Source organism: Carassius carassius, chromosome 5 (genome assembly GCF_963082965.1).
Source record: "Carassius carassius chromosome 5, fCarCar2.1, whole genome shotgun sequence".
Taxonomy (NCBI): Eukaryota; Metazoa; Chordata; class Actinopteri; order Cypriniformes; family Cyprinidae; genus Carassius; species Carassius carassius.
Window position 1 is genome coordinate 2871502 of NC_081759.1, and position 25000 is coordinate 2896501.

Consider the following 25000-nt stretch of genomic DNA (forward strand, 5'->3'; position numbering starts at 1 on the left):
ATCTTCTAACACACCGCATGGTGGAGCCACAACATTAGAAGATTTACACAAGATGTCAACATTTCGTCGTTATGTCTTAGTAATTACAGGACAACAGAAACAATCTTTTAAAGACACAATTTTTATTATTATTATTAAGATTTAGTTTTTTTATTTTTTATTTTTTTATTTGTGAGACCGTGTCTTTGTCTCACTTGTTTTCAGCATAACAGCAATGGTCAACACATTGATCTTGAAAAATATCACTCCTACTATATATATATTCATATATTTTACTTTATCCCTCATATACAGCATATTTTCAAATATCAAATATTCAGGCAAGTTAATTATATTAATGTAATGAGATAGAAAAAATAGAATCACATGCAATCATTTCTTTCTGTTAACCACTGTATATGTACACTCTGCCGGGCAAAAACACCTGAACGTGTGCTGTATAGCGGTTCTGATCTGAGTTCAGACAGAAGGATGTGCAGGGTTGTGCTGTGACATGAATTCATCAAGTAAAGCAGTGAACAGATTTGACAAGCAAAGTATAACTGTCAGTGACATTCAAGGAAAAACCCGCTTTGGACATGAAATAGGAGCAAACTGCAGTACTTGACAAAAATGTACACTTATTGGCTCACTGATTCTTGAGTAGCTGGGACAAAACAGGTCACAACTTTTTTCCCCACTGAAACAATGTATTTTTCTTCATGTCAACACTGACAGATAAAAACATGTACTGTTAGGTCAAATACTTGTAATTAACAAATCCAGCATTACACTTTAAGATTTAATTGATAATACAGGATGGTTTTAACCAAATTGTGAGTGCATCTGTTGACAGAAATTAGACATCTGCGTGTTGAGACAACCAATTTTTTTTTGTTTGTTTTTTTGCATGTATTAATTAATTGTTTTTCTGGTGTTTCTCGCAATTAACAGACCCACTTATACTAATGGCAGATCTAATTGTGGACCATTTTGTGCAGTATCTCAAGAATCAGTGCTGTGTTTTGCTATTACATGTTGCATTTGTATTATAGCATCTGTCAAATTGTTGAACGTCTGAAATGTAAGTGACCAGTAAGTGAAAACAAAACCACACACACACACACACACACACACACACACACACACAAAATTCAAGCTTATATAGCCTACAGCAATTCTGATTCCATTTTCCTACAGACAAAACTACAGCCCCATCTGATATCATATCCCTACTAAAATATTAATAGGTGAGCACAAGGAAACTCTATCAATGACGTATATAATAGACATCTCATTTCACAGTGTTTCTGATGGAACAGTATCGGCCAACACCTAATGTGCAGCGCATCAATGATACCAATATTTTCCAGATTTTGTCTTCAGGTTCATTATTGCTGAAGTAATTCTACTAAACATATACAAAAGCACCAATTACTTCATTAAATTGAAACCTAAATTAAGGAAATCATTAACGAAAATGAGTTTACCAGGTTGGAGCACAAAATTCTAGGTGTTGCTTAATTCTAAGCAGCTTTCTTTTTAATTAAAGCCGTTCTTCAAAGTACATTTAATAGACCGTGGATAATCCATGGCCCTTTATTTGCACCGTGTTTCTATTCTGCATTAAGTTCTTCTTCTTCTTTTTTTTACTAATATAATATAATATAATATAATATAATATAATATAATATAATATAATATAATATAATATAATATAATATAATATAATATAATATAATATAATATAATATAATATAATATAATGCCTTTATTAACATATCCATAAAAATACACTTTTTTCCCCTCTTTTTTTTGTGATAAAAAGAAATATAGTATTATATTTCTTTAGCCAAAACTTTTTCAACATTTTTGCAGGACAATGTTGGTCATTTTTTTTTGCATAGTAAAAAATATTCAGCTCTGACGTAAATAAGTACATAATTCTTTCTTTAGTTTGCCAAAATAAATCAAGGTCGTTTTTTCTCTCTCTTTCTATTCATGAACAATAAAAGAATATCAAAAGAGATTTGCTACAAAGAAAACAATGGCAGTAATTGCCAGTGAAGCATAAATGAACAAATCCTGGGACTAGATATCAAGTCGATGGATAAACTTTGTGAATTATTCATATTCAACATCTGATGGGCAATATTCCAACATTGAATAATACTGACCTTGCAGACATGAATAAATTTTTTTTCATTAACAAAATACATATCTACAAACATGTATAACAAATAAGCCTGGTATATTTAGATATGTACTATAGTGAGATCTATGCTTTAATATATAAAAGGTGCACTTGTTTAAATAATGTCATCTAGGAGATGTGGGTTGGCTACCCAGTCCAGTGTCCGTGGCTCAGAAGCTGCCATTATCATGCACATGAACTGCTTGCCCGTCCTTTTATCAAGTGGATAAATAGTAGTGGGCGTGAACCTCCTGTTGTTCTCAACAAACTCACAGAGCTTTTGGTAGACATTGGGGTATTCGTGGCGAAGAAACACCCCACGTATCCTCAACTCCCGCTGAATGTTGATGAAGCAGATCTCCCGGGCTTTCCTTCCCTCCTCACCTTCCTTGTCAATGTCAGCCATACCTGGTGGTGGGGTCAGGATCAACGTCTCCATGTCGCTTTCCTTCCGATGGACTTTTTTTTCTGGGCTGTAGGAGGCAAGAGCAATCTTGGCAAATTTCCTGACGGTTGGGGCTTGGACCCTTGGCGATGGTCCGTCAGGCACTTGATCACCAACAGCAATGGATACATTCAAGAGAAAACATTCATTCGGGTCATATTCCTTTCCCGCCTCTTGGAGCTCCTTGCAATATTCCCCAAGGTTATCCTTGAAGCTCTCCAGCTCACGGAGAGATAAGTATGTTGGCGACATGAGTAGACTTTCTAGTCCAAACTGAAGGAAATTTGTGGACGAACCTGGATTTGGAAAACCCAAGAACAAGACTCCTCTGCCCCGAGACAGGTATCCTACTTTGGCTATACGGGAGAAAGCTTTATGGACCTCTGCGGTTTCTCGACAGTGCTTAATAACGTGGCGACACACACTACCGATTCGCCCATAGAGGCAGCTCTCCTTATGGATGTCCCAGTCTTCACGGCGACAGTTGCGAGAGCAGTAGTAGGTATAGCAGCTGTGGCAGGACTTAAAGTAGAGGCAGGCGTTAAACAAGGTCTCAGTCCGATGGCATTTATTGTTTGAACACATCATAGTGTCGTCCTCATCGGGACTCTGGTCAGGGGAGCACTCTTCTGTACTTCTCAGGCCATCACAACTCCCGTCAGTGTCTCTTAGTGTGTCAGAATCTATTTTTATTGAAGTGGGTTGTTTGTCAAGGGGAATGCCACTTTCAGATCCTGCTATCGAATCCTTTCTTGCTGAAGATACTGCTTCTTCTTCATCAATGAGCTTTTTGAGTTGATCAAGCAAGTCTTCACTTGTCCTGGCTGGAGGTTTGTAATCTATAACCAGGTCTGCTAGAAGCTCATCAAGCTGCTCTAAACTTTGCTGTAAAGATGTGCTGCTGTGCATTTTCTCTTTGGTGGATTCTCCAGAGTGGGGTTTCACTTCACGTTGAGGGGCTTCTTGTTTTGGGGCACTTTTTGAATCCAGCACATCCCAACTTGCAGAGCGTGCTTCTGATTTACTAAGATTACTTGGTCTGATATCATTGTCTGTGATGGTAATCTCAGGTGTGACAAACCACAGTTTACTCGAAGAGCTCCTGGGCTCAGTTGGACTTTTGTCAATCAAAGAGTTTTCAGATAAGGACAGTGCAGCATAACGCCTTGGTGAGCTGGAAAGGTTGACAACCACAGGTTTTGGTCGTTCACTTGAAGTTTGTATCCCCTGACAAAGAAGATTCTCATCGCTTTTCCCTCGGGGTACGGGCTGTTCCCGCTCTACATGGGTATCAAGGATGTTATCCCAAGATCTTGAGTATGGTCTTGGGTCTGTTACGGTTCTTGCAGGCTCCGTGCATGGGTTTGCATACCAAGTTGTGAGCTTTGGATCTTGTCTAATTCTCGTGGGAGTTACTTGTGAGACATACAAGGAAGGGTAATGGCTAGAGTAGCCAGAAACCTCTGAGCCATACCAGTCCTCTGATTGTGACTGCACCACACGGGCATGTCGTCTTCCCTCTGTGTAATACGCCCTTGCAGGAATATGATGCTCCATTGGTGGTGTGTAAGTGTCAGCCATGTAAAAGATCCGAGGAGGGGCTGTTTGAATCTGATATGTCCTTGGGTCATCGCCATAAAAAGTTCTTGCTGGAGGTGTCTGAATTATATACGCCCCTGGCTCACTTGCAGCATAGGGTTTAGGGTAAACAGGCTGTCCAGGGTAATGGTAGGGGTCGACTTCTGTGAAGTATTGCCGGGAAGGTACAGTATGAACAATGTACTTGGTCCTTGGATCTTGCACATATTGTACTTTAGGTGAGTAGGGCTGGCTAGGAATGCTGTATCGGTCATCTTGATAATAAGTCCTTGATGGAGCTGAAGACCCATACTTCCCCAAATCCTCTGCATAGAAAAATTTGGTTGGCACATTGGGGCTTGAATGAGCCCTTCGTTCCCGTCCATAGTGTTCCCTTGGCTCCCGTGGCGAGACCACCTTTTGCAAAGGGATCTCCATAGGTTGCATGTAGCTATCTGGCATACTTTGGGAATACTGGTACGCCTTCCTGTACTCTCCAGTGAAGGAGTCAGTGGGAGTCGGTGTCCTCGAAGCTGAGAAATGGCGAGGCACTGTCATACTCCGACTGCCACTGCTAGGATACTTCTGCCAAGTTGTGTCCACATGGGGTGTAGCTGCCTTTCGGCCTCCTTGCTGCATGGCCGACTCGTCTGGTTTGATGTCCACCCGGCACCGAACATGAGGACTAGTGGCAGGTTTCTCTGGCCTTCCTTCGTCAAAGCCTTCAGGCACATATACAGGGGAATACCTGCTTGTATCACTCCTTTGCGGCTGCAATTTGATGGGATGTACTTCATTCACATGTGACCGCATGGCAGCGTAGGAAGACTCTCTTCTTGGGGAAACTTCTGGCCTTGGCTGAGTGTTTCGATGTGCCCTTTGAGCTTCCCGGCCCCTCCTTGCCACTGGAGGGGAAGCATCAAAAGATACAGGAGTTAGGCTGGTCTGAACCCGTGAGGCACTTCTAGATCTAGTCCTCTTCTTATGTTCTTTCACAGCAATTTCACCAGGCATCTCAGCAGTCATTGGCTGGCAAGTGAGACGGTAGCTAAATATGTCTGGGGAAGAAAAACGATGGAGTCCATGCCCTTGTTGGCGACCTAAGGCGTTCCAGGCAACCTCTGGATTGGCCGCATACTTTTCAGCCCTTCGGTATGGGTACTCCATTGCTATTGTATGATATCGGGGTTTGTCCATAGACTCAGTGTCAAAGCTACGGCAGTGCCTCTTTTTGCTTTTGCTTTTTCGAGTGTTCTCCAGTTTGCTGATGGATGGGGAATCACATTGTTTTGAGGGATGACAGGCTTTGGAGTGGTTCAAGAGGGAATTCACTTTAACATCTTGATACACTGTTGATACTAGTATATCAGGCGGATGTGTGCGTGTCATCTTAATGAAACTCTTCTAATTTTCCCCATTAAATTCATTTAGGTTAAGGTTCCCTGCAAGAGATGAAGAAAACAACACAAGATTAGTATGGCATTGTACAAGTTGCATTCAAAACACCTGAAGTATAGGATCTATAATATTAAGTGTGAATGCTAACAGTGTTCTTGGGAACTGGCTGATTAAACATAAAAACACAATATTACTTGTAAATAGCCTGAATTTAATATTGTAAACAATAACTGCACAATATTCAGTATTCTACAGCCCCACATGGTTTATTGTTATGTGATAAGCATTGCATGTACAATATAAGGTTACCTTGGTTAGTAAATCATCAATTCAAGATTCAGTGCAAATGTAGGCAGCATATAAACCCAATTCTGATTCTTTAATGCTTCAACTGCATTCTGTTGTTCAGCAAATATGTTGGCAGGATGTATGCAAGTAATTTGGAGGTGGCTGCCAGAGGATGATGTTTCCCCTGGCAACAACATCATCTCATAACCATCATACTACATACAGTGTGAGGGCTCAACAGAATTGCACTGAATCTCTAATACAAAAATCTTTCTTTTCACCTTTAAAAAGTCTAATTCTAAACATTTTTATTTCTTATGCTTGGTTTCAAATTAAACTTTCATCAGTTCAAATCTGCAGGATGAAGGCAGGACAGAAATAGTGTCTTGAATCTAAATTAGGCTCTCTGAAGGTTTTTCGACATCTTGTCATTCTCATAAGCTTAATGCAAAACAGGTGCAATCATTTGTCATGAAGAACCATATTGTACAAAGAAAACACAACTGAAATAATGCATGTAGTAATTTAAGATACAAAGCAATGTGTTCAATGGAATTATATGCACTACTAGCTTTTTTAAATTCACATTTAGTTCCAGCTCATGAAAGTTTTTTCTTCTTAAAAGGAGATTAAATGGTTTTCAAGACCTCCTACACATTCCCTACAGCTAAGTTTATCAGACTGAGGAAATCACATCTTGTTTCTCCAACAGACATTATGTTAAGAAGGAACTGACACTTCTACAAACATTACTATCTCCAGATGCTGTTTACTCACAGAGCATTAGTCTGGCAGCTTTTCACACTGCCTCGTACAATCGAGTAACTGTGTGATGGAACACCCATCGTCTACCAACATATGCACAGTCACCAGACTTGTTCAATGCAAGATACTTTCTTCTCCCTAACTAGTTTGAAAATGCATCATTTGTTTAAAAAATTTGTTCAAGTCCAGAACAGGTAAAACTGCAGGGACAACGGCATAAGATTGTCTGAGATGGTGACAAGGAAAGTGCTTTTGAAATCCCAATTTGAATGCATTATTATTCATGTTGGTTTTATATGTCCAAAAATTAAAAAAAAATAAATAAATAAATATATATATATATCATGATTTTTTTTTTCCAGAAATGATGTACCCCAACATTTCAGAATTTGTGATGAAACCACATTTTGAAACTGAAGCCCCACAAAAATATCAAAATGAATTTTAATTCTTAAATTGAAAAATATATATATATTCATCATAGAAGAGATGTATGAACTGTATTTAAATCTTTTTTTTTATAATTTCATAAATCTGTGGAAAAATGTATTGAGCTAAAAATAATGAACAACAAAGACAAACTGTTTGCAGAGCATAAAAGCTGTCATTATTATCAGCGATGACCTCAATCTCTTAACAGAGCTGATAGCACTATATAGCTTCACACAATTACACAAGGAAGCACAGCTGAATGCAGCTCTATATAGCAGAATTTCCTCTTTGGTTAATGCAAGTCACGTTTTTATTTATTTTTTTAATAAAGCTTATTGTACATTATTTATTATTTTAAATGTGATATATGAAGGAAAGCCATCAAGTCGTGACATTCAGAAATAGTTAATGTCAAATGAAATCACACAACACAATGATGAATCTAATCTGCATAAAATGTTCCATTATTACTTTTTTAAATGAATGAATCAATTAATGTATTATTCATGGATTTGGCTAATTGAAAATTTAATGCAGTTTTGTTTCAATTACTTATTCAGTGTAATATGAGAATATTAAATTGATCTGGATGGCAGAAGAGCCTTACAGTAAATATATACTGGGCTAATATGAAAGTACTATAACTGCAATAAACTGCAAGCATTCTCTTACTCTGTATAGAAGCAAAATTATATATTAAAGCAATGGTTTACCCAAAAATTAAAATTTGCTGTTAATTTATTGAACATCGGGCCATTCAGACCCCACTGCCAAATATTTTACTTGTTGTAAGTATGAACGATCACTCTGAGTAATGTATAATGCAGTTTTAATTGAAATAGTGTTGGTATGAGGGTAAACAGGAGAATCTCACTGAAAAATCACAGACTCCAGCAATAAGGGCCCTCAAAAGAGTCAAGACTTGGTAAAGCTCATGTGTGGCCTTTGACCTTGTGATCTGTAGTGTGTGAATGTGTGTGAATCTGTAGTGTGCCGTCTCACTCCTGCTGATGCCAGCTGACCATTTTAACCCAGTGTAGAGCTACAGATGGATGTGAATTATTGAACATATGAGCCTCTTTACCAGCACACGTTTCCTCTATAGGTGCTTTTCTCTTCCCTGTAGACACAATGTACTACATTAGAAAGATCCATCCATTAAGCATCCATGAAATGCATAGAAATCTGTGGTTTTATCCATGGAGTGACAGCCAGAACAAATATTCTGAAAAACCAATGTTGCTCCCTAAAATGCAACCTAAAATATTCATTTCCATGACTAAAGACATTTTCATGTATGGAATGCATGCATACAACAGCCTATTTAAACCTGCCTATGAGCTTATATGGACAAGAGTTGATTAATGCTATCAGCATGATTTTTTCCAGAAAATCTGAGCTTTTGTATGATGCAGTTCACATGAGCAGTAACATAAATTTACTTGCATTTGATTAGGATCCTAGAAATCTGCAATACAGTAGTATACACTGTAAGTCCAATTCATAATTATTTATTATTAATATTATGTACACAAAAAAAAAAATCCACAGTTACACTTTGTTTTATGTCAGTTTTAATGTAAAAAAAAACATATAAAATGACAAAAGCACAAAACAAAATGACTAAAATAATGAACTTATAATGAAATATTACAAAATGAAAATGCTAAGTGTTGCCTTCGCAACTGAAATAAAACAAGTTTAAGTTGGATGGCTGAAATTACTAAAACCTAATAAAAAAACTTTTTTTATTAAAACTTTAATAAAAAAATAAAGCTGAATATAAAATAATAAAATAAAAAACTCAAAAATGACAAATGCATATAACAAAATGACAAATATTGTCTGTGTGTGTATATGTATATATTATATATATATATTATATATTATATATATATATATATATATATATATATGCACAAAATATTAATATATACTATAATAGTTAAGAAATAATACTAAAATAACACTTAGACATGCAAAATCACAAAGCAGTCCAATTAGGTTCAGTTTCTACATCTTTGAAATCACAAATGGAATCACTTTGCATGAGACAGATGCATTTCATGTGCTTTCTCGCTCAGACTTCTCAAGCCTTTTAACACACCATGTGATTATTTCTCGATGTGAATTCCTCAGACCCTTCTTATCAGACCCCTTCAGTCTTATCAATGGCAGTCGAGTCTCATAATGCAACCCATTAAACACTGCAGACTTGAATAGAACCTTTCCATGCCAATGCGGTCCATTCCTCGCCGAAGGCCCTCAGCTAATTTTGCATAATGAGCCCATTTGATGCGGGGGACAATGGGAGGCTTGTGAAAGGCTTGGAAACCAAAAAAAAACCTCCCAATCCTGCTGCCTGAGCTGCTAAACGAATGCTGCAGAAACATAGATCTGTGACAGAAAAGCATCAGTGCCGATGTGGGAAAAGACAGCGATTATGGGATGTATTGTAGCAAGGCTCTACTGCATAAATGTGCTGATCATTGATGACAGCGTCTCCTGCTCTCTCCCGTATGACCATCTGTTCAGGCTGATCGGGCAACACCCTGGCCTCCACACACACATGACCTAGCTGATGAACTTATGACAATCTAACTTAGAAAATACCTGCAGCAGAACTGAGTCACATTTGTTCGGTATGAGTCAAAATTTGGGGACAGAAGGATTTTTTTACATTTTTTTTTTTTTGAAAGAAGTCTATTTTATTTGCTTTATAAGGCTGCATTTATTTGATAAAAAAAACAGTAAAATTGTGATATATTAATAATATTAATTTTGAAATATTAATAATAATATATTTTAAAAAATAATTTATTCTTGTGATTTAAATCAGAATTTTCAGTATCATTACTGCATTATTTAGTGTCACATGGTTCTTTAGAAATTATTCTAATATGCTGATTTGCTTCTCAAGAAACATTATATTTTATTTTATTTTATTTTAATATTATAAATGTCTTTACTATGACTTTTAATCAATTTAATACGTCCTTGATTAATAAAAGTATTAATCTTAACATTAAATCTAAGTATAAAATCTTAAGTATTAAAATATCATATTGATCCCTTGAAAAAATATATATTCTGGATAATTATTGCCATAATATAATTTGATTTTTTCTTAGTTTTATCCAACTTTTACATAAGGGATTTGAAACTGATGTTCCATCTGAATTAATGCAGCATGAAGTTTTGTAAACCATAAAAAAATAAAATAATTAAAAAAAAAAATTGGATTGACACAGAGATAATTACAGTTATTTAAATTCATGATCAATAATAAATTAATAATGACTTCATTTAATGTGAAAATGAAGGGCTCTGACACAGTCCAAACGTATGGAACAATACAAGTGTGAATAAATTATGACAGAATATACATTTTTGGGTGATCTATTCATTAACATTCATGAAGAAGTGATGTTCAAAAAGACTTTTCCTCCTTCCCTGTTCCTCTCGGCTGCTTTGACTTTCCCATCATATTCCCAGCCAAAAAGCTTCCCAGTTTCTGCCCTTGTGTTTGTGCAGCGTCTGTGCTGTCAGTCAATCTCTAATCTCTGTAATCCACTTTCACTCGTGAACATGACAGGAGTGTGTCTCATAAAATCGGAATCAGGCCAAGTCAAGCACAGACCACAAACCGCCTGGGGACGCACTACAGGCAGGTCATGAAAGCTTGATTCTACACGCTCCACACAATAATTCATCTGAATATATCCTGCAAGCCTGAACCTGATTTTTGATCCACAAGAGGTTCTGCTTTCAAATGCAGTCTTGCACATCTTACTAAAATGTCAAATTTTGCCTCTAAATAAAAATAAATAAATAAATAGATAAAATAAAATAAAAATATATATACACTCACTTGCCACTTTATTAGGTACACCTTGCTAGTACCGGGTTGATTCCCCTTTGGTCTTCAGAACTGCCTTAATCATGGCACAGATTCAACAAGGTGTTGGAAACATTCCTCAGAGACTTTGGTCCATATTGACATGATAGCATCACTCAGTCGGCTGCACATCCATGATGTGAAGCTCCCGTTCCACCACATCCCAAAGATGCTCTATTGGATTGAGATCTGGTGACTGTTGGAGGCTATCTGAGTAAAGTGAACTCATTGTCATGTTCAAGAAACCAGTCTGAGATGATCGGAGCTTTGTGACATGGTGCACTATCCTGGTTGAAGTAGCCATCAGAAGATGGGTACACTGAAGTCATAAAGGGATGGACATGGTCAGAAACAATGCTCAGGTAGACTGTGGCGTTTAAACAATGTTCAATTGATACTAAGGGACCCAAAGTGTGCCAGGAAAATATCCCCCACACCATTACACCACCAGCAGCAGCCTGAACCGTTGAGACAAGGCAGGATGGATCCATGCGCCAAATTCTGACCCTACCATCTGAATGTCGCAGCAGAAATCGAGACTCGTCAGACCAGGCAACTTTTTTCTAATCTTCTATTGTCCAATTTTGGTGAGTCTGTGTGAATTGTAGCCTCTGTTTCCTGTTCTTAGCTGACAGGAGCGTCACCTGGTGTGGTCTTCTGCTTCTGTAGCCCATCTGTTTCAGGGTTCAACGTGTTGTGTGTTCAGAGATGGTATTCTGCATACCTTGGTTGTAACAAGTGGTTATTTGAGTTACTGTTGTCTTTCTATCATCTCTAACCAGTCTGCCCATTATCCTCTCACCTCTGAGATCAATAAGGCATTTTCGTCCACACAATTGCCACTCACTGGATATTTACTCTTTTTTTGGACCATTCTCCATAAACCCCAGAAATGGTTGTACATGAAAATTCCAGTAGATCAGCAGTTTTTGAAATATTCAGACCAGCCCGTATGACACCAACAACCATTCCACGTTCAAAGTCACTTAAATGCCCCTTTTCCCCCATTCTGATGCTCGGTTTGAACTTCATCAAGTCGTCTTCACCACAACTAGATGCCTAAATGCATTGAGTTGCTGCCATGTGATTGGTTGATTATCAATTTGTGTTACCAAGCAATTGAACAGATGTACCTAATAAAGTGGCCAGTGAGTGTGTGTATATATATATATATATATATATATTTATTAAAAAAGTGTTTTATATTTAGTTTTTTGTGTTGCCACATAATAACTTGTGATAAAATGTCATATATAAACCTGAACCCGATTTCTGAGGTTCTGAATTTCTGAAATTCTCATGATAATGGCACAGAAAATGCAAGTCACATTAATGTGTTGCCATACAATAATTTGAATTGAGAATGATACGTTTGCAAGCTTAATTTCAAGATCTAATTTCTGATCTATAAGATGTTCCGCTCTTGCAAGTCTCAATAAAAAAAAAAAATATTTCACCCCAAAATCAAAATAATAATAAAAAACTTGTCCAATAATAGTTTAAAAATGCATATATATATATATTGTGTTTCCACACATGAATTCATGTAAAAATAGCAAGCCTCAAGTTTTAAATCCACAAAAGGTTCTGTTTTCAAATATACAGTAGTTTTGTGCATTTCACTAAAAAAATTGTGGTAATAATGTTTTCAAAATGCACCTTTGTTGTGTTTTTGTGTTGCCACATAATTGTTGTGCATCTTAAAAAAGGCATATTTCGCCCCAAAATCAAAAGAAAAATAGTCATGAAGACTGAAAAATGTGTTTTAGTGTCTCCACATAATAATTTATGAAAATATCCAGCTTGTAAGCCTGTTGATCCACAATAAGTTCTGCTCTTGTGCATCTCACAAAAAATGGCATATTTAACCCCAAAAGAAAAAAAAAGAAATTGTGATGATAATCGTTTATAAATGCTCCTTTGTTGTTTTTTGTGTGTTATTAACATAAAAAGCAGTTCGCAAGCCAGAACATGATTTCTGATCCACAAGACTTTTGAGACATGAGTCCTGTGCATCTCAAAAAATGTGACATTTTGCCAAAAAAACAAACAAAAAAAGAAAGAAATTGTCATGACAGTGGTTTAAAAAGCACTTTTTGAGGTGAAATATGACCCAGGCATTCATCCACATGTAATCTATCTGTAGGACAAAATGTAGACACACTAAAAGCGGGAAATGCTAACTTCATCTGCATCATCTAACATGTAACCACAATGCACTCATAACCACAGGGAAAGCAGGCGCTGCCCTCGCTGCTAGTGTGAGAGAGAGACCCCTTCAATTAAATGCTTTTGAGTGAATCACGCATTGTTGAAGCTCCTTGACCCATATGAGCAACCAGAAAGATGCGATCGGCAGAGCGGAGATAACAAAGCTTTTCACATCGCAGTATGCCAGTGCATTTATAAAACAAGCTAAAAATAACACAACATTAGGACTTCAGTGCAAGAGAAGTTCAGAGATAACAGTATAAGACACTATAAGATCATGCACTAATTACAGGGTCACATCAAACCATTTTTATCACTTCATTTATTTTTCGATGAGGTCCTCTCAGAGTTGCATCATATTTTACTTGGCAAAATACAGTGGTGGCCAAAATCATGAGAACACTATTTTCAGCAGCTAAAAATGGTTTTAAGTCAATTATTTCTATCTTTTGCTTTAGTGTGTCAGTAGGAAATATAAGTTTACAATTCCAAACATGCATTTTGTCATTAATTGTAATATTCGAGAGCGATTTTTGTTTTCTCCACACAGAGATCTGATCTGATCATCACTGCAGTCAGTCTGATATTACATGAAAAAAAACAGAACAAACTGAGACAGACTCAATCCAGAAGAACTGCGGCAACGTCTTCAAGATGCCATGAAGAAACCTTCCTGCAAATCTACCAGAAAAACTCAAAACGCAAAGGATGCTCACACCAAATGTTGATTTTTATTTAGTTAATAGAAGTTAATTGATACAGAAAATCTATTTATGACCATATTTCTGATAGCTTCGTCATTTTACAGCATTTTTACACATGTGCCTAAAACTGGAATAATAGTATTCTATTCTACTCTATATTATATTTTGAGGCTGACAAGAAAGTCTTGATTTCTAAAAGTTACAGCAGGTTTTCACAGTTACACAGAACGTGATTTCTGATGACCTGTCCTCTTGAAACTCTGTCCTTTCTCTGCTTTTTGCAAGCTGCACAAATAATGCCATGGATGCTTTTGGACGGGGAGTAAAAATAGAAACATATGAGTCAGTTGAGCGTGCATGTAATTTATAAGAGACGACCCGTGCACATGCATGAAAGACAGAGAGAGAAGGAGTGATATACGTAATGCAATTCTGACTGAGCTTAATGAGGTTTCAGTGAGAGCGAAAGAAACTGTGAACAGTTACTATTATCAATGCAACACTGACTAGGAAATACTTTATCCAAATGAATATTCTGTCAAATTCTACATGCTGTATTTTTATTTATTTGTTTCTGTGGAAAACAAAAGGTGAATTCAGTTTTTTTCTATATTTACATTTATGCATTTTGGCAAAAGCTTTTATATAATAATAACACTTCACAGTAGTCACAACTGTCAAGCAAAATAATTATAAAAGTATATAGTTCATGTGACTTGTGCACTACAGTATATTCAAAGTCTTTTGAAGCATGACAGCTTTGAGTGACATTTCAGTTATTATTCACTGAAAACCGTCCCCTGAGCTGCAGCTCTGAAATCTCATCCTCCTGCACTTTTGTCATGCGAAGCAATGATGCTTGGTATCAGGAACATCAACATGCTAGTTGAATCTGTGAGTGTGAATAACAACTTTGCATTATGAGTGAATTATTTTTCATCTGTTCCCACGCAAAGCTTTTATATGACTTCAAAACACCTCATGTGATTATATTATCATTAATTGTGATCTAAAATAATTTTACTCTGGATAGAAGAAGCAGCAAATAAAAGGCTTTACACAGATATTTATATGCCACACTGGTTAGTCTGGTTCAAATTTTAATCATTCAATTCAATTCAAGATAATTATTCTACTGAATTAAAATGTATTAAAGAAAGTCCACTTTCATGACTATGTTTCTTAACACTCTTAGATACACTTTTAATAAAAATGTATAAAAATAAAACTATTAAATGTTTACTTTAGAGTGCATTTTAAATCATTGTTTACACTTATTCTGATGTACTGACTAAAATACTTAAAAGTAGCTACAATTCAAAATCAGTTGAATTTACAAATATATTTAAAACCATGACATACAAGTATCAATAGAAATGACCATAATCAATTAATTTGTTTTCAAAAATATGCAATTAAGTGTCTAAAAACTATTTTATTGACTTTGCATTTATTACAGTATGTCAAAAAGTATGCTAAAGTGCACTTGTTTTTTGCAACGATGGGATAAATAAAGTTAAAAGTATTTAAGAGATGGCCAAACATCATTTGCACATTTACAGCCATGGTCACTATATGAACTGTCCTTTTAATGGATAAGAGATGCGTGAAGGCCCTTTAAAAAATAATAATAATAATAAAAATAATCTCCTTTTTGTTTTTTTTCTACAAAAAACCCAATGAGTGGAATGAGTAATTAATGACAGAATATCCACTGCATGCCAAATGATTCCTTTAGATATGTTTAAAAAGGGTTTGTGTCATGCAAACCTCTGGTGCACACTGCAGCTTCAGCATGCAGAACGATGCACATTACAGTCTCTAGGCACCATCGCACGATGACGTATAGCCCCAAAGCATCCCACATCACGTGACACAAGTATACCATTTCATCAGGCATCATTAGAGGTTAGTCCACTTTCACTAGTAGGATCCCCAGCCCTGGCCATGCATCTCCTGACGTCGAAAAATCCACAACTGCATTGCATAACCTTAATAATACTAACGACATCAGCACAAATGACAAACGAACATTAGGGAAACACGTCTGTTGCATGCAATAGGCCTAAATATAAGTTGCAAGCGCAAGATCATAGTTTTCAGTGTGGTTAAACTGCTGTTTGAACGCACGTCGCAGACTGTCGCTAAATGAGCATTAAAACCCGATGCATACAGCTGGAGGTTTCATAGGTTATTCCTCACGTATATGAGCAATGCCTTCATTACCTACAGCATCATGCGCAACTCTGATTCCCTACAACATCAAACCGTTTCCATACCGACAGATCGTCGCTTGCAATTCGATAGTGTCATCTGTCAAATATCGATGCGCGTGTTTTCAATTTCAATGTCAGAAAAGCTGCGATCATCTCTCACGCGCACTGCATACACAGATCGCGCGAAGCTCTTACCGTGTTAATCCATCCGCCAATAGCATAAATATCCATCATACGCAGCGCTTACGCTTTATAATGTGCTGAGAGTCGCATTTTAGCGTGAAAGAGGCTGTAGTATCGGAGACTCCTGTCGTCCTCACGCCTCAGTTGATGAGCGCATCTGTGGCGTTACTATCCGCGCGCGTCTCCTCAGCACCGGCGTCTAATGCGTCTAATATACGTTCAAAAGGGGCGGGGCGGACGCGGCAAGTACGCGTCAAAAGAGCGCAGCGAACGCAACTGGTACGCGTTTAAGGGGCGGGGCGAACGCCTCTGGCTATAATGTAAAATGTAAGAACATTAAACCTCTGAAAGTCTGTATATTCCTTGTCTGCCCTTACAAAACAGTACTGTGGGGGTGCCATGGTAGTACAGTGATGATACCAAATGCCAATATTATAGTGTTACCACTTTTTTTTTTCTAGATTTGTACTGCAGTAGTACCATTCCTTGAAATGCCTTGGTGTACCAACTAAATAACACAAGATCAAAGTATTATCAAAGAACTAAGATCAAAGTACTTCCATCCACAGTGTTTTGTTAAGCTAACTCCTCTTTGCAATCTGGACATTACAATAAGATATAACTGGGGAAAATACATACATACATATATATATATGTATGAACCATAAATAAGTATATTATTATTTGCTTATTAATAAGCAGCAAATTAGTGGTTTATTGAGGCAACACTACTACTACTACTAATTAGTATTGTTGTTGTTGTTATTATTATTAGGCAAACCTACATCTCAATATGCAAATGACTAAATTTGTAAAAGGGGAACACATGATGACTTTGTGAAATATATCACATATATATCCAGACAAATTCAAGCTTTATACAATTATTAAACATAACACAATTAAAAAAAAACTATAAAATGCATTTTTGTATCAGTTTTAGATGTTTGAAAAATCACATATTTGAAGCCCTTATGACAACTTTAAAAGCACTGTATCCTCTTCTATTGTTATTAAGAAAAACACAAGAATGTTTGTTTGAATGCTGCTTGAATCCATTACAATTAAAGAGATTTGAGCTTCGTCTCAGCAGGCAGTTAAAGTGTTGGATGGGGAGCAGATCAATACTCACAAATTCTACTAAAGGACCTCCATGGGGACAATCAGTTGCTGACCGATGTTGGTTAATAAGATCAACAAAGAACCTGAAGAACACATGTAATCAAACACACAGCTGTGAAAGCAGCTTATAAACACACCATCCTCCTTGTCCCACAGTATTTATTCAAGACAGCTTGTCATCTCACTACAAACGACCTTACACTGGTGTGAAAGTACAAGAATCCAAATGAGCCGGCATTGTGTGTTGATAACACGCCGCCTGCTGTAAAAAGCGATTAAAAACACAACAACTCGCATGCATTAGAGGAAAACGCTGTAATTATGATGTATTCATTCAGGCTTCTGTGACTGATGGCTTCAAGATGAATCAGCGCTTCCATTTTATTCATTAGAAATCCTCTTTATGGCTCGTTTCCAAAACCTTGTGAGCTGCTGCTGTACACTGTACACTGAGATGAGAGGGAGTGAAAGTGAGAGAGAGAGAGAGAATGTGAGACAGAACAACAGATAGATGAAGAGATGGATAGATAAAACAATGAATGGATGGATGGATGGATGGATAGAATGAAAGAACGATAGACAGAACAATTGACAGAAAAAAAGAACAATGGTTAGAACGATAGAGAGAAAGATGGATGGATGGATGGATGGATGGGGTTTACTCTTGACCTTGCTGCTGAAGCCCCTCTAGCATCACCCAGCTCACACGAGGACATTCAATCCTCAGCAGACTGAGTCTGGCTTCCAGCTCTCTGTATTGATTTGACTCCAGGAAGGGAAGAAATGTGCTGAACAGCACACAAACACCTGCAGGCCGATCACTGGACACTGACAGACGAGCTTCATAGACTGATCCTCCACATATGAAACCCAGCCGCAGTCAGCACAATGCACGCACGCACACACACACACATGTCCTGAGCAACTTCAGCACAATGCTTCTCAACAATGCTTCATCAGACATCAAGTTGCTACACACTAACAAAACTGTTTATCATACATGCTTATGCATGCAAACAGACCAGAAAATAATGCAGATACGTAGAATACATGAATATACTGTATGATCTGTTAATGACCCCTTAAAACCTTACCTTTGAACAATTGTCATAGTCAACTGTGAAATAAGTAACTTGAACGTATAATCAATGATTTGCAAATAAAACATTATTATACTTGCAAAGATATATATTTTTTAATTTCCTATTTAATAAATTACACATTTGGCATAATAATTTAATGCCACTGAATTATCTTCACACAAATATAACTGCTATATATCAAACAAATAATTTAATAAATAAATAATAATAATATTTATTTTCTTTTATTTTCAATGACATTATAATATTGTGTCAAATGCATAAATGACTGAATAAATCAATATAGATTTTATTTTATATGCATATACTGTAATATTTTCTGATGAAAGCTGTAAAAGATTATATTCAATGATATTAAATTATTGTGTCAAATGCTTAGATTATGCTAACGAGCAAACTAAATATATACATATATATATCTTTTTTTAATATATTGTACACTTTAATATTTAGTGAAGACAGCTGCAAAATAAATATTCAATTACATTAAATTGTCAAACGTGTAAGTTATACTAATGAATCAACTACGTAAATATATATATATATATATATATATATATATATATATATATATATATTTATATACAGAACAATTTAATATTTGCTGAAGAAAATGGCAAAATTAATATTATTCAATTACATTAAAATGACTGTATTAAGTGCATGAATTACACTGACACTAACCACACCTACACTAACTAAATTAATTACTTTCATTTTATATACACTGCAATATTTGCTGAGGAAAGGTGCAAAATTGATATTATTTAATGGCATTAACAAATTTGATCAAATGTACAAATTAATTAAATACTTTATATTTGTCATTAATTTGACCAATTATTGTTACATAAATCAAAATTTAATTTAATTTAGTTGACTGATCAAATGAATTTGGCATTATATGAACAGCAGATTTGGATAGTGTTTTCTACTTGCATTTATATTGCTATCCTGAATTTAACAGTTATTAATTTTGCATGTCAGTGACATTTCTGGGTCATGACCCACCAGCTGAGAACTGCTTTATTGTAAATCTTCAAAATTCAGGTCAAAATTCCCCAATGCATACTGAGAATGTTCACTTATGGTTCTCCACACTGCACTCAGTTTAAAGTGTTTCCTCTCTCATTACGTGACAAGCTTCCCTGACGCCAGGCACACATGCTGCTCATGCATTATTTACAGCTCCTGTTCTTTAGATCTGCTGCTGCCCTGTTCAGTGCTCAGGACCACGCTGTGGGAATGTCTGCCTGCTAATGAAGTGCTTTCTCAGCACATGAGCCTGTGAATGATTCTGATGTGCATAAGAACAGACTCATTGTATGAGCTCATACAACAAATCTCATGATACTGATGCAGGATGATACAACGTTTTTGTACAATGCAAGATCATTCTGAAGCTATCGGTGATGCTGTTTATACTCTGGGTCTAGAATGAACATTTATTATAGCTTACGAAATTGTTTTTCCCTTAAACTACATCAAGTCCATGTATAAGTCTAAATGAACTGTTCTTAAACAGATTTACAGAGCCATTTCAATGCACATGATTTTAATTAACCATTAAAAGCCCGCAGTCTCATATTTGATACGCAAAATAAAATGAAATAAATCTTACTTACAGTCTTACAGCAGCCTACCTATCAAAACTAGATTAATAATGATTTAATAGTAACAAAGGCACTGTTTAAAATGGTCAAAATATATTGGTTGAAACCATACTTACATAAATATGTTTTAACACATATTTAAGCAAACATTAATTAGTTCATCTCTCAATCATCATTGTATTGCATTATATGTTTAGAAACTACAGTTTTGATCGGACAACTATTTAAGTTTATTCAATTTCAAATTCAATTAAAAGTTTATTTATAGAGCACCTTTTTAAAACAGCAGGTGTTCACCAAAGTGCTGTACATACACTATAAAATAAACAGTAAAACTAAAAAGAATAAAAATAAAATAAATAAAAACACAATAAAATATGCAATACATACAATAATGATTTATAACACACACTTAAAAAGAACTCCTAACAGGTAACTCTCATACTGTTATATGCTGTACTATACAAATATGTTTTTAAATGTAATTTAAAAACAGCAAGTGAAGGTGCCTGCCTAATGTACAAAGGTAAATTATTCCAGAGTTTCGGGGCCGCCACTGCAAAGGCACGGTCACCTCTGCTCTTTAATCTTTCATTGGGGGAGACTAAAAGCAGTTGCCCAGCAGACCTAAGTGCTCTGGATGGAGCATATGGCTGTAATAGATCTGAGAGGTATTTAGGAGCAGTGTTATTTAATGATTTAAAAACTAAAAGTAAAATCTTGAAATCAATTCTAAAACGAACTGGCAGCCAGTAAAGGGAAGCTAATATAGGTGTAATGTGGTCTTGTTTGCGTGTCCCTGTTAATAAACGTGCAGCCGCCTTTTGTACCCTCTGCAAACGTATTAGAGATGCCTCACCAATGCCTACATAGAGACTATTACAATAGTCCAGGCGGGATGATATAAAAGCATGGATGACCTTCTCAAAATCAGTAAAAGATACAAATGACTTGACTTTAGATAATTGCCTTAACTGATAAAAACACGATTTAACTACCAAATTAATCTGTTTATCTAGTTTAAAGTCACCGTCCATTAAAACACCTAGTTTTTTTACAACGGGCTTCACATATGACTTTAGGTTGCCAAGATCTACATCAGGGGTATTGATGGTACCACCAGGTCGAAACAAAATGATTTCAGTTTTATCTTCATTGAACTTTAAGAAGTTGGAAGCCAATATCCTATCCTCAAGACATCTCAACAAAGGTGCTATAGAGTTTGCATTGTTTCATTTCAAAGGCAGATAGAGTTGCGAGTCATCTGCATAACAGTGAAACGAGATGCCATGTTTCCTAAGTATGGACCCTAAAGGTAATATATATATAAAGAAAATAAAATGGGTCCAAGAATGGAACCCTGAGGGACTCCACATACAAGAGATAAAATAAGAATAAAACGTACCAAGAAAGTTCTTTCACCCAGATAAGATCTAAACCATTGTAACGCGGCACCCTTTACACCAACACAATGCTCAAGACGAGAGATCAGTATATTGTGATCAATGGTGTCAAAAGCAGCAGTAAGATCTAACAGCATAAGAACAGCATAGTTACCTGTGTCAGTGGCCAATAATAAATCATTATAAACTTTTAACAGGGACGTTTCTGTGCTGTGAAGTGATTTAAAACCAGATTGATACATTTCTTGCAAACCATGCAAGTCTAGAATGGACAGTAATTGTTTAAAAACAACTTTTTCCAATATTTTGGAAAGAAACGGGGGTTTTGAAATGGGCCTAAAATTAGCAAGAACCGATGAATCCAGGTTGGGGTTTTTCATCAGTGGTTCCACTATTGTGTGTTTAAAATGTAGGGGTACAACTCCATTAACAAGCGCAAGTTTGGGGGTTGGATTCCCCGGGAACACATGATAGGTAAAAATTGATAGCCTGAATGCACTGTAAGTCGCTTTGGATAAAAGCATCTGCTGAATGCATAAATTTAAATTGAAGTCATTAATAAGAAATATAGAGTGACAACTGGTATTTATATGCATTTTATGTACATCTGTTATAAAGATTTCAATGATTTACAAACTATCAGAATTCCATCTTACTTTGGCCATATAAATATCAGAAATTGTACCAAATTTCATATTTCATTCAATAAGCAACCACCCAGAAAACCCCAAAAGCCAAAACTGTTAATTAGGACTTTAATACAGTACATGCCATTGTAACGTCTGTAAGCCTGTCCCTCACAGCCTCGTTTCAGTCAGAGCCTCAAACTGGCGTCAGTATCTGTTGAAGCTCACATCAAAGCGCTAGAGTCTCAGATCAGCTTGGAGCAGTAAGACTCTTATGAATGGGATTTTTAGGCGTGCTGGAATAGAAAGAGAATGGAAAAAATAAATTCATATCTCTGAGCTACTGCAGTAAAGAGTCCATCGACCCCAAAATTCAGATATTCACTATATTATTCTCTTTAAAAATAGAATTATGAACTCTGTTGCATCTTCTACAGGGCAATGATCATCTTTTTTTTTTTGCTCACACTTTAGTCTAGAGACCAAGTATAACTTAACTATTAAATACAACTTTTCCCTTAAACTCTTAATTTGCTGCTTATTAACTGTTAGTAAGGTAGTAGTTGAGTTTAAGATCAAGGGATGTATAACATGGTCATGCAGAATAAGGCATTGATATGTGCTTTATAAGTATTTTACTTTGTAAGGATTTTTTTTTTTTACAATAAGAATTCAGACTCTAGCGCTTCTGAATTCTTATTGTACTTTGAAGATTTTCATAAAAGCAATAGGTCAAAGCATTACAATAATTTTAACATGGTTAAATGGGTTTGTACCTTGAGTGGATTCTATAATTAGAATCAGCTAATAATAATAACAGAAGATGGTGTCTATATATATATATATATATATATATATATATATATATATATATATATATATATATATGTGTGTGTGTGTGTCTGTTTAAAATAAATTAATACTTTTACTCAGCAAAAGTGACATTTATAATGTTACAACATATTGAATGGTGCTCTTTTTAACTTTTTACTCAAAGAATCATGAAAAATAAAACCAATCATGTTTCCACAAAAATAAGAAGCAATATTGATAGTAATAATAATAATAATGATAATAATAATAATGTTTCCTAATCAGTAAATCAGCATATTCGAATGATTTCTGAAGGATCATGACACTGAAGACTGGTGTAATGATTCTGAAAATACAGCTGTGATTACAGGAATATATTACATTGTAACTTATATACTCAAAGAAATTAGTTATTTGAAACTGTAATAATATTTCACAATATTACTGATTTTACTGTATTTTTATCAATTGAATGCAGCCTTGGTGAGCAGAAGAGGCTTTAAAACAGTTTAAAAATCCTACTGTCCCTAAACCTCTGAACAGTATATATTCATAAATAATTGTCAGAAGACATTATAAAGACAGTTATCAAAAATATTAAACAGTGCAGATGGCTAAGCATAAACCCATATTATATAACATCAAGTGGCTGAGTGTCTGCTGCTGTCTGAACTGAAGAGATTTCAGACTCATCAACCAAAGAAAGATGAGACTAGGCTAAGACACCCTTGTGTCTGTTAAGTTATGAATTCAGACACTCAAGAGATCACTGGAATGAAATGAATGAATAACTCTTCTTTGTGGTGCTAAAATGTGAGGATGTGAAATGAGGAGGCAGGGGTTTGAACCTTACAAAGGAAAAGCACTACAGATTGCAATTAACCACTGAATTACATACTATTCTTTTAACATCAACGTGACAAACATGCAAAATGATACACAAACGTCTGTTTAAAAAATAAAAAAATTAATAAAAATAAAAATAAAGTAACTTCAGTGATTTTTTTCCATCTAGATGTTTAAGTGAAGTCACATTTGCCTGAGGATGTAACTATAGCAACAGTATAGCCGACTTCAGCACTTCCCACAGAATCAGTGTTTTTGTAATGTTTCTGAAAGACTCTTCTGCTCACCAAGGCTGCATTTATTTGATTAATAATCCTGTAAAAACAACAATATTGTAAAATATTACTGCAATTTAAAATAGTTATTTTCTATTTAAATATACTGTAAATGTAAGAATTTCTCTTGTGATGTAAAGCTGTATTTTCAGCACCATTATTGCAGTCTTCAGTGTCACATGACCTTTCAGAAATCATTCTAATATACTGATTTGCTGCTTAAAAATGTTACTTATAATCAATGCTGAAAAGAGTTTTATTTAAACATTTCTCAACTTCTCTCCATGAACCTGATTTTATTTTTTTTAATGGTACAGTATGTTTTTGTCCATCCAAATAATTCCCAATGCATAAAATAAACTCAAATAAAAAAAAAATATAAAAAGAAATCTGTTTCATTTAGAAATGTATCACTTATTATATCACAAAATTAAAATTGAGTTAAACATTGGCCTAAAATATTTAGATCACATTTGTCTTATTTTATTTAATTAGTTTTTTTTTCTTTTTTTTACTTATTTCTTTACGTTAAGCTGTTTAGAATCAAATTCTTAAATATATTATGTAATATATTCCTATTATATATAGTATCTTATATTACAATTATATGAATATTTATTATTTTTATTTATTTTCTAATGTTTAAGCTGTTTAGTACATAGTATTATATATTACTAAATATATAATTTTCTTTTATTATTATTTTTACATTACACTGGCATTCTTTCTTTACATCCCTTGCTGCTCATGAAACATTATCATCAATGGAGGTAAGTTGAAAACTGTTGTGCTGCGAAATATTTTTTGTGAAAATCATATTCATATTCCCCCATGGATTACTTGATGAATAGTAAGTTGAAAAGAACAGTATTTATTTGAAATAGAAATCTTATGCAACATAATAAATT

General features: G+C 35.3%; 1 protein-coding gene across 1 annotated transcript; it reads right to left on the reverse strand.

The window, feature by feature from the left end:
• Window positions 1-1722: 1722 nt before the first annotated feature.
• LOC132140616 (apical junction component 1 homolog) lies at window positions 1723-16476 on the reverse strand. The gene is made up of 2 exons (XM_059549437.1): window positions 16304-16476; window positions 1723-5638 (listed from the first exon to the last, which is right to left on the reverse strand). Exon 2 carries the CDS (start codon window positions 5583-5585, stop codon window positions 2289-2291), a length of 3297 nt encoding a protein of 1098 aa, XP_059405420.1. The 5' UTR covers window positions 5586-5638; window positions 16304-16476; the 3' UTR covers window positions 1723-2288.
• Window positions 16477-25000: the final 8524 nt, after the last annotated feature.